At 33.0% G+C, this 11,339-nt stretch overlaps 1 protein-coding gene across 1 annotated transcript; it reads right to left on the bottom strand.

Annotated features, from left to right (window-relative positions):
* Nucleotides 1–3,796: 3,796 nt before the first annotated feature.
* On the bottom strand, nt 3,797–5,662 carry LOC133292696 (transcription factor MYB119-like). The gene is made up of 3 exons (XM_061491133.1): nt 5,376–5,662; nt 5,131–5,257; nt 3,797–4,522 (listed from the first exon to the last, which is right to left on the bottom strand). The coding sequence occupies exons 1-3, from the start codon at nt 5,660–5,662 to the stop codon at nt 3,797–3,799; spliced, it is 1,140 nt and encodes a 379-aa protein (XP_061347117.1).
* Nucleotides 5,663–11,339: the final 5,677 nt, after the last annotated feature.

Raw genomic sequence — 11,339 nt, 5'->3', positions numbered from 1 at the left:
TCCTAACACTTTGGTGCTCAACATACAACTTTGACAAGTACAAAAGTAGGCTCTAGGCCCTTCCATCATGCATATTCGTTAATCAATGCATCATTTACAATAATTCACAATTCCATTGCCATTTAAACCTCAAAAGGCCAATTTTACATAACAAGTCTCTAAATGCCTTTAAACATAATGAGTGGCCATGGACAAGTCTCATGCTCACCAAAATACCAAGATAAATCATAGGCATGAAATGTAAATCAATTACAAAAGACTTTGAATCTAATCATGAACACCACAAAAGCATGGAATCTCAACATGCAATATGTTCATAATCTAAGTCCAAAAAATTATGCTCCTCCAAAATGCCATGCTCTCCATATGCACATCATCCTCAACCCATCCACTAAGCAAGCCTCTTGCCCGAAGCTCCTCCATGCTCACTATAGCCTGAAATAATATCCCCAAACGCGGGGTGAGATATACAAATATATCTCAGTAAACCAAGGGTAATAAAGGATCACTCCACCCCATGGCTCACTCAATGTGCAACAATAACATCATGTAAAATGCATAACATACAAAATCACAAACAACTGGGCACAAATCCAAGAACATCCACATAAGGATTACGTTCAAGGACCCCATCATATAACTCCCGGGAAGCTTCTTGGTGCCTCTCCCATGGATGAGACGACCCCATGGCAAAACCCAACTGGAACTCCTCATGAGCCCTATCCAGTGGAAGTCCCACGTTTGGATCATCCTGGTATCGCTCCCAGAGTTGGTACCACGGCAAAACCTGACCGGAATCCCCAAAGGATATCTCCAGCGGAAGTCCAAACCACACACATATACTAGCCAGAGATCACAAAATTTTACACGCAACATGCTCCAAGCATGTCAAAAATCAAGAAATAATGCATGAACATACATATTCACACAATGCCAAAAGCACAAAATCCAACCGCATCCTTCCACTAGGTGTGGTGGAGCACACAAAGGATTAAAACCCAAGTTCCAAAAGTTTACCTCAACTTCACAATTATTGCTCTTCCACGTAAGCTCCAAGCTTATTCTACTTCTATTGGTTCCATGAGAGGCAACCTATATGATCAAACAACAATGATCAACAACACTTGCATAATATTCGTCAACTTTACAATAATAATTACCAACAAAGTCACTTAGGCCAAAGGCTATTTTATTCCATTTATCTCAAATATCTCAATCAATTAATCCTTGAACCAACTCATCATCATAACCATTTATGCACCAAGGCACCAACCATTGATTTTACAATATTTTTCAGACCAATTTACCATCCATATAAACACCATCCAAAATCATACAACATCAATTTTACCATTTTTACCTCACCAAACCATTCATGACCTCAATAGGTCAAATTCATCAAGGAAACATCTTCCAAGGTTTTCAATCCAATTCAACACTTACACATGTCATACAAACCTATTATTAACCCATACCAATGCTCCACAACTCAATTATCCAATCCCATCATCATGCCAATTCACAAAGTCTTGAAATTTCATCACAAAATTGCCTAAGTTATAATTCCCAAATCACAATAATTTTATTACATCAATCATCATCATTTATCATTCTAAGCATTTAATTCCAAAGGAGACAAATCATTTAATGCTCCTAACTATCCTAACTCAACTTACATAATCAAAACCCTTATCAATTTATGATCTCCATGAAAACTCAAAACCAATAGCCTCCAATGGTCCAAGGGAGTGATCTCCAACCAATGGTTCAACACAAAAAGCCCCAAAAATTCTCCAAAAACCCACCAATTTTGTGGCTGAAATAGGGGTATATCTCCCTCCACAATGATCCCCGCAAGGTGCACTCTACATGAAAGTCACTCACAATCTCAACGGAAACAACTTTGTAGTTGGAAGTTTCTCCTAAAAGTGACTAGAAAATGAGTTTGAAAATCAAAAGCTTCCAAACCCTATTAATTGTGAAGCTCCACAGGAGAAAAAGGAAAGGAGGAGAGAGAAATCAGATTTTTGAGTGAAGCTTTGTCCTTTTGTCACTTATATCATTTAAGTGGGTCCCACATGTCATTTAACTTTCTTAAATCATCCATTTTAACCCATAAATACATAGCCTACATATTTTCTCGTCCACGTCATATTTTTACTTCCTAAAAATACTGATCATATTTTCACGCTTATCAGTACAATTATACCGCAGTAATTTACACTGGTAAAATCATTATTCATTAATATGCTATTACGATGATGATCTAGTCATGCATATGTGCATCGTAATTCATCTGTTTCTTTTCGTGTGTGCGAAGCATATCATGGCATACAACATTGTGCATCCAGTTTGGAAACCGAATTATATAATATTAGTAAGCATATGATTGAGCACGCATCATATAGGCATCCCTCATGTAACAGGGTATGGGACACTTGGCTTCCGTCCGCATAGGTCACAGTTGGAATTCACCTTTGAGGGAGCCAATATGGAATCTCCACTGTGTATGTTAGTACGTGTACTACAGTGCTATGTACATTACCATGGCGTTATATACGCACTATGATGACTATGGCGTTATATACGCATCATGATTAGTACCTTGACGTTATATACGCGCTATGAGTATGTGTTAGCATATGTTCGGAACTATATGTTGATGCGACTGTTTTAGAATTTTGTACCTAGTCTAATATTGTGGCAATACTGGTTTTACTATCACACTACTGGAATTCTTTCTCACCCCTTTTGGGGCTCAATTTTTATAAATTGCAGGGAGACGAAAAAGGATTTTTTTATGAAGCATTTGATTTGGACAGGTTCTGCTTGTTTGCTGCTGCTTTGGAAATTATGTTGTTGTCCACTGTTTCTGCTAGCTGTTGACTGATTAATGATGTTGATTTAATATTTTGTGATATTGGAAAAATGTCAGAACCTGTCTTAAAGTCGTGTATTCTGAGACTTTATGGTCAGCACTTAACTTGCACTATTTTGGATATATTTTACAAAAACAATTCATGAACGTTTTGAATGCTGATTTATAAACTGTTTTTGCGAGCACTTTGCGAGTTCCACTTCTGGGGCTACATATCTCCGATTTACCTATAATTTATATTGACGCGTAGGCCCAGGTGTCTAGTTTCAGATTATATAAACTTTACAATGAAATTATGTAAGCACGGATTTTTATGATTTTTGCAAGTCAGGTAGTTTTGGAACATTTTCACTGATTTATCTTTTACCTTGCGAGTTCTGTTTCGGGAGCTAGACACCTCCGAATGAAATGATTTTTTTTATGCACGTAAAGCCCCGAATGTCTAGTTTCCTTGTATCAAAGAATATTTTTTTAAGCTGCTGAACTCGAATTATTATTATTTATTTTAGGCAACAAGGTTTCGCAGGAAAATTATTATTTCAACAAGTCATGTATTTTGTAAAGACGCACTCTGATTTCAGTAAACCACCGAATTTCAATCATATCAGTGAATTAGTAACTTGAATACATAGTTCTGTATTTATTTAAAATTCATTACGACTCTAATCCACTTAGCAGACAACTCCCTTGGACACGTACAGGGGAGGGTGTCACAGCCACTCCCTTAATGTATCACTATTGTATGTGTTAACGTGAATTATATAGTAAATCTTGACCTAAAATTCCATGGGATCAGAAACACTTAATGGAAGCAGTAATAAATGAAAAGCAGTAACAAGTAACAAAGTATCTGCTAGACAAATACTCAACATAATAAGTTACTAACATATTATTTAAATATTCGTCAGACAGAAGCTGCTACTGGAAAAACAAAGCAGAACAAACCAACTGCGTTAAATCCATGTCCTCGTTTCCTTCTGAACTATTTTGATTCTCCATCTGCAGATCCATGCTCTGGTTTTGAATCACGTAACTACTATTATTTCCATTCTCAAAGTCAGAGAGATGGATATCAGAATCAAGATTATTAGAAGGAATGAGAGTCTTTGTAGGGATGAGACTCTCACCAAAGTACATCTTTTGTGAGTTTGGGTTTGGGTTGGAATCACCATTAGTTTGGTAATAACCCAAGGAATATGATTCGACATTCACAAGTGGTTCCTTCAAAATATTTTGAACCAAGAGCATTTCATCATCAAGTCTAGCTAAGAGTGGTGAGGACGATTTCTCATTGGTAACCGGGACTGATTGAGCTAAACTGAAATGTGAATGAGTTGCGGAAGCAGAGCTAGAGGGGGTGGTAGTTAACGAAGCTGTGGATGTGTTGATGTTGTGGGTGGTGCTTTTAGGTGTTATCCTTTTAATATAGTTTTCAAGAATACAGGATTGTGGCTTTCCATTCGAGCATATTTTCCTTTTGTAATTTTTCCTTGAGTTTTGTCTGCTTATAGTGCCATTCCAATGGTTCTTTATGGCACTATCTGTTCTTCCTTGAATGCTCTTTGCAATCTCTGACCAGCGATTTCCAATCTTGGCATGCATTTTAACTAATATTCTCTCTTCTTCTTCACTCCAACTACCTTCCTGCAACATGTCGTGGAGCAAGAAAAAATGATTGTTTAAATATTTTACATTTTATTTTATTGACACAATTTTTTCATACAAATTAAGTATAAAAAAAATGCAAAAATGCAATTTCTATAAATTTTTGAAATAAAGAAAAATAATTGTGTAATTGCATGCATATCTTCATACTAATAGCACGAGGACCAAGCACAGAGATTTTAGGAGGACAATACGAAATTGTGACATAAAGCAAGAGTTAAATGGTAAAATAGTGAACATGTGAATGACTAATTAGGAATACGTTAAGAAATTTAGGTGCTCAAAATTCAGCAGATATTGATAGGAAATATAAGAAGAATGATTAACATGTAGATAGGAAAGTTAGACCTTTGATAATCTGCTTCTATTTGTGTATGCTCTTATAATATCTTGAAAAATCTTTGTTAAACCGTAATTATTTGTTACAATTTGATTACTCTAAATTTTGTAGAAAAAATATCTGAATTGATCTTGCAATCAATCATAGGGACAAGGGATTTTTTAAATGGGGACATATAAAGTGTATATATATATATCAAACATGAACAGAAATTAGCACTCTTTGGGAAAGACTTAGAGTAACAAACCTTGATACCAGGCTGTAGATGATAAAACCATCTCTCCCGACACTGCCTTGCATCCCTTCCGTCCAATTTCTCAGCAAGTCTAGACCAATTTTGTGTACCATAATCATTCACCAACTTTTTCAGTTCTCTATGATTATATAAGAAAAGAAAAAAAAAAAGTGCAAATATATAAGAATCAAACTAAAGAATACATACAAAGAAAAAAAAAAAAGTATATAAATAAAGTGTTAATGTCATTATTCAACCTGTCTTCTTCGGGAGTCCACTGTCCTTTGATCAAAGACACACAAGATTCTTTCTCAGGCGCATAGATATTAACCAATTCTGCATTAAAAATTGCTTCTTGAGTGCTAGGCAACAGATACTTGTAGGTTGAACCACCAGGAAAAGCAAAACTGCAGAACTCTTCATCAAATACACTTGCAGAGCTGTTCTTTGCAACGTGCTGTGGCTGTTGCTTTTGAGGGAAGTTGCTGTGTTGGCCCGATAAGGACATGTCTATGGTTGTCAAAGGAGGTCCTGAAGGACACATAGTACTACCTTCACCTATAATGGTTGTCATGAAAGATGCTTGATGAAGACTCAAAACAAAATGGAGAAGACTTCAGATTTATAATGAGGTCTTGGGGAGTTAATTGTGAGGAAAAATTCAGGGATAATTAAGCTTATTTTAAGCACTGTAATTAGAGTGGGGAGGAATCAGTGGGGATTTAATCCATTCAATTCCTTTAATTAATCTTCCCCAAATCAAATTATTATTTTTTCCTTAAAACAGATTTCAAAATTTATCCGATTCATTTCATTTCCCCTTAATCCTTGCACATAATGAAAAACAAATCAATTTAATTTCCATTTGCATGAAAAAAAGGAGAGATTATTGTTAGAAATATTCAAGTGCGAGTAGAAATGAAGTCCAAATCGATAAAACATGAACCAAGTGAGGACCATGTAAGTGCGACAGACCCATAGACCTTCTAGCCTTAAGGTTTTGGATTCAGATGTGATGTTGGTCCACTTATGTGGTTTGTCGCTTGACCCATTGGGGGAAGAATCTCTTGCAAAGAATTTTGGACTCTTTCGTATCATTCTCTATAGTGGTATCAAAGCCAAAAGTTTGGCTATAGGGGTGTTAACGGGCCGAGCCGAGCCGAACTTTGGTCTTAAAAGGCTAAGCCTGTATTTAAATGTGTCAGTCTGGCCAAGTCTGTTACCTGTCATGAATATAATTTCAGCCTGTGGCCTGTCTTATTTACAAAAAATAAAAGACTGGTTTAGCCTGTTTAAAAAAAATAAGACAACAAAAATTTATTCAAACAAAATATACAATCAAGAGCACTAGTAATTCCATAAATATTCATAAATTTAATGTATATTCAAATAGCATAATATAAAATAAAATCATTCAAAAAGTCTGTTTAATTAACAAAATGAGATAAAATAGATTGAGGAAAGAGATAGGGTTATCACAAGTAGTATAAAAAATATAAAAAAAATATAAAATTAATATATTAGGCAAGCTTGAGAGGCTCTATGGCCGGGCTTTTGAATTGGAGCCTGAGGCCTTTTTATTAAACGAGCTTTTATACAAGTTCAAGCCTTGGTCCAACCATCAATTTTAGACATGTAAGCTCAGGCCTTTACGAGCCGGGCCAAAGGCCCCTGGCTCGTTTAGCACCCCTATTTGGCTAGGCCGAGTATATGGAGATGCTGATGCATTTGAAGAGGTATCCTCAGGCGGCAGAATGCTAGTGTGACCCTAAATTTGAAAAGAAAAGACTTTCGTAGAAGTTACCCTGCCCTTAGCGAGGAGCATCATTTTGGGATGATAGAAATATTCAAATATGAGTAGTAATGAAGTCCACATCGGTTAAACATAAACTAAGTGAGGAATATATAAGTGTGAGAGACCCATAGTCCACATGTAGTATGATATGTTGTCTATAATGTATGAAAACTTTTTATTTTTTTATTTTAAATTATTTTAATTAAAGAAAAGCTTACTAAAATATATGTATTTAATAAATAGTTTGTCAAGGAATAAGAGTACAAAATTTATTTTTTATTACTACCAATTTGTGTTCCCAAACAACCAGTTCATTCTCTATATTAGAAATATAAACCAGTTTTATGAAACAATTTTCTAATCATATGTATGTAACTCTCTACATGTCATTGGTTTGTATTTGTCTCTCCTAACCTTATCGCATAGAGAAGATAAAAATTATGCAGACTATTACCCGAGGCCTTTTCTAAATAAACCCAAGCAATTTTTGCAATCAATTTTTTTTCTGAATAAATTTTTTAGTATATCCTTTATATAATTTAAAATAACTGTTTTAAAAATCTCTTTTCAAATTTAAATGCAAATTTGTAAAATGGGTGAAGATCAAAAATATTGAAATATATACATAAACCTACTCGATATAAATTTGTTATGTAATTAACCTAATGTTAAATGAATATTTTATGTTAAATTCCCAACTACCGAAAGTTGTGGTTCAAGCTGTACACAACCTACACTAATTTAGGCTTTGTTTGGGAGTTGGTTTTAGGAGGAGAAGGGAAGGAAAGGGAGGGTTTTAGCTCTTCCCTTGTTTGTGAGTTTAAAAAAAGGAGGGGAAGAATTTGAGCATTTTTACTAAACCATCCAAAACCCTTCAAAATCCTCCTTCTTCTTAAAATAAAAATTTCCCCAATTTGGAGGGTTTGAGAGGAAAAATATTAAAAATTACTTATCTACCCTTAGCATTAAAATGTTAAAACTACATAATTAAGAATCATTTTTAAATGCGATTTTATTATAAAAGTCTCAAATACCGACAAAATTTATTGACGAAAAATATTTCGTCAAAAATAGTGATGAAATTTTTGATAAAAATCATATACGTCAAAAAATTTCCGTCAAAACTAAAGACGAGATTAGAGACGAAATCAGATCTTGCCATAATTACTAACATAAATTTTGTATAGAAAACAAAATTCAATCAAAATTGCTGATAGAATCTAAATTCCGTCGAAACTTTTAACGAAAATATTTCGGTCCAAAATTTTGACAAAACCCATTTCCATCGAAATTTTTTGAAGTAAAACTATTACGTCAAATTTTTTTACGTAAAATATTTCCATCAAAATTTTGACGAAAAATATTTTCACCAAAATTTGTGACTAAAAATATTTTTGTAAAAAATTTTGACGAAACTTTTTTTTTTTGTCAAAATTCTTTATGAAATCTATTTTTTTCCAAAATATTTCACAAAAAAACTTATTCATCGAAATTTTTGACGAAAAATATTTGCATCAAAATTTTCAACGAAACACATTTCTATCAAAAATTGTTGACGAAAAAAAAAATTTCATCAAAATTCTTAATAGAATTTAAATTCAGCACAAAATTTTTGACGGAAACATTTTCGTTAAACTCTTTGGCAAAAAAAATTTTTGTCAAAATTTTTAATGAAACACATTTTCATTGAAAATTTTCGACGTAAAATATTTTCGTCAAGTTTTTTGATAAAAAAAACATTTCCATCAAAATTTTCAACGGAACGCATTTCTGTCAAAAATTTTTGATAGAAAATATTTTCGTAAAAATTTTTGACGGAAAAATATTCTGTCAAAATTCATTACAGAATCTAAATTTCGTCAAAAGTTTCAAATGAAACATTTCCCTCAAAATTTCTAACAAAACAATTTCTGTCGAAATTTTCGTCAGAATATATTTCCATTGAAAATTTAAAATATTTGACAGAATTCTTTTTCGATTAAAACATTTGATGGAGGAAATCATTTTCGTCAAAACTTTTGATGGAAACTAAATTTCGTCGAAAATTTCGATAGAAAATTTATTTTTGTAAAAATTTTATCCGTTGAAAATTCCGTCGCTTTTCGACGAAAAGTATTCAGACGAAAAAAATAATTTTGTGATGAAATTTTCATCGTTTAAAACGTAGAAATTTCATCGAAAATATGATCTTTTTTGGTGTTGTGAAAAATACATAAATAATTTTTTTTAGAAATTTTAAATTTAATTTAATTTTTAAAGTAAAATAATTATATTAAATTCTAAAAAAAGTGTGTAAAATGGTAAAAATATCTTATTGACCCTCCATTATTCTCCCATTCCATTTTTTTGACTCCCAAACAAGGGAAGGGGAAACCCTCCAATTTCCTCCCCTTCCTTCCCCTCCCTGCCCCTTCGCTCCCCTTCCTTCTCTTTCCCTCCAAACTCCCAAACAAAGCCTTAGTATTCTCAAATCGGTCACATGGTGGACAGGCATGAAATTAAATCTTTACTGAACCAGTGATTCATAGATGTACCCTTGGGCTTTGTTTGGGAGTAGGTTTTTGGAGGGGAAGGAAGGGAAGAGGAGGATTTTAGTAAGTCCTTCCCTTGTTTGTGAGTTTAAAAAAACAGGGGAAATGAATTGGGGATTTTTCCTAAACCCTTAAAAACCTTGATTCTTCTTAAAATTAAAGTTCCCCCAATTTGAGGGTTTAAAGGGGGAAATATTAAAAATTACTTATATACCCTTAGCATTAAAATAAGAAAACTACATAAATATGAATCATTTTTAAATGTGACATTATTAGAAAAGTCTCAAATATCGACAGAATTTATCTACGAAAAATATTTCGTCGAACATCATGACAAAATTTTGATGAAAATCACATTACGTCGAAAATAGAGACGAAACAAGAATCAGCCATAATCACCAAAATTCTTGATAGAATCTAAATTCTGTTGAAACTTTCCACGGAAATAATTTCGTCAAATTTTTTTGACAGAAAACAATTCTGTAAAAAAGCTTGTTGAAAATATTTCAGTCAAATTTATTTACGGAAAATATTTCCATCAAAATTTTCAACGGAACACATTTCAAGTGAAAATTGTCGATGAAAAATACTTTTGTAAAAAATTCTGATAGGAATTTTCTTATGTCAAAATTTTTTACAGAATCTAAATTCCGTCAAAATATTTGACAAAAAAACATATTCGTCTAAATTTTCGAAGAAGAATATTTTTCTCAAAATTTTAAACGAAACACATTTCCATTGAAAAATTTTCGTAAAGAGTTTTGAAGGTAAAAATTTCTGTAAAAATTTTTGACGTAAATTCTTTACAGAATCCAAATTTCGTCAAAAGTTTTCAACGAAAATATATTCGTCATATTTTTTGACGAAAAAAATTTCCGTCGAAATTTTCGACGAAACACATTTCTATCAAAATTATCAATGGAACACATTTTCATCAAAAATATTTGAAGGAAATTATTTTCGTAAAAAAATTCATCGAAAAACATTTCTATAAAAAATTTCAACAAAAAAAATATTTCATCAAAATTCTTTACATAATCTAATTTTCGTCGAAAGTTTCCCATAAACATTTCCCTCAAAAATTTTGAAAAATATATTTTCGTTGAAAATTTCATTGAGACACATTTTCATCGAAGAATTTGGACTGTAAATTTTTCGTCAAAATTTTTGATGGAATTTTCGTCGAAAATATTTAACAAATCATTTTCGTCAAAAAATTATACGATAACTAAATTTCGTCGATAATTTTGACTGAAAATATATTTTTGTAAAATATTTCATCGGATTAAAATTTTGTCGCCTTTCGACGAAATGTATTCCGACGAAAAAATATTTTTTTGACAGAATTTTTGTCGTTTTCAACGTAGAATTTTCGTCGAAAATATTATCTTTTTTAGTAGTGTGAAACATACATAAATAATTTTGTTTAGCAATTTTAAATTTAATTTAATTTGTAAAATATAATTATATTAATTTTAGAAAAAGGGTAAAATTGTAAAAATATGTCATTGACCCTTCAATTTCTCCCTTACCATTTTTTGAACTCCCAAACAAGGGAAGCAAATACCCTTCAATTTCTTTCACTTCCTTCCCCTCCCTCCACCTTGGATCGCCGTCCTTCTCTTCCCCTCCAAACTCCCAAACAAAGCCTTGGAAAATGTAGTATGTTGATATAGGGATACTCCGAGCAGCCTAGGTATCGAACAAGGCTCTGTTAGAGCTTCCCATATATGTGTATCAAGGGGGGGGGGGGAGTGGAAGTGAGTAGAGAAGAAGCTCCTCCTTTTTGTGTGTGAAGGCCAGAAGGGAGTATTTAGAGAAGAGATGTGGAGAGCTCTAGTCAACTTAGTCAGCCTAGCCTTTTTACGCTAGGCATGTTGAACCCCCTGCTAGTG

The sequence above is a fragment of the Gastrolobium bilobum genome, unplaced genomic scaffold (assembly GCF_033153095.1).
Source record: "Gastrolobium bilobum isolate Gb01-03AN ecotype WA unplaced genomic scaffold, APGP_CSIRO_Gbil_v1 utg33533, whole genome shotgun sequence".
Taxonomy (NCBI): domain Eukaryota; kingdom Viridiplantae; phylum Streptophyta; class Magnoliopsida; order Fabales; family Fabaceae; genus Gastrolobium; species Gastrolobium bilobum.
This window is presented reverse-complemented; position numbering and strand designations above follow the sequence as displayed.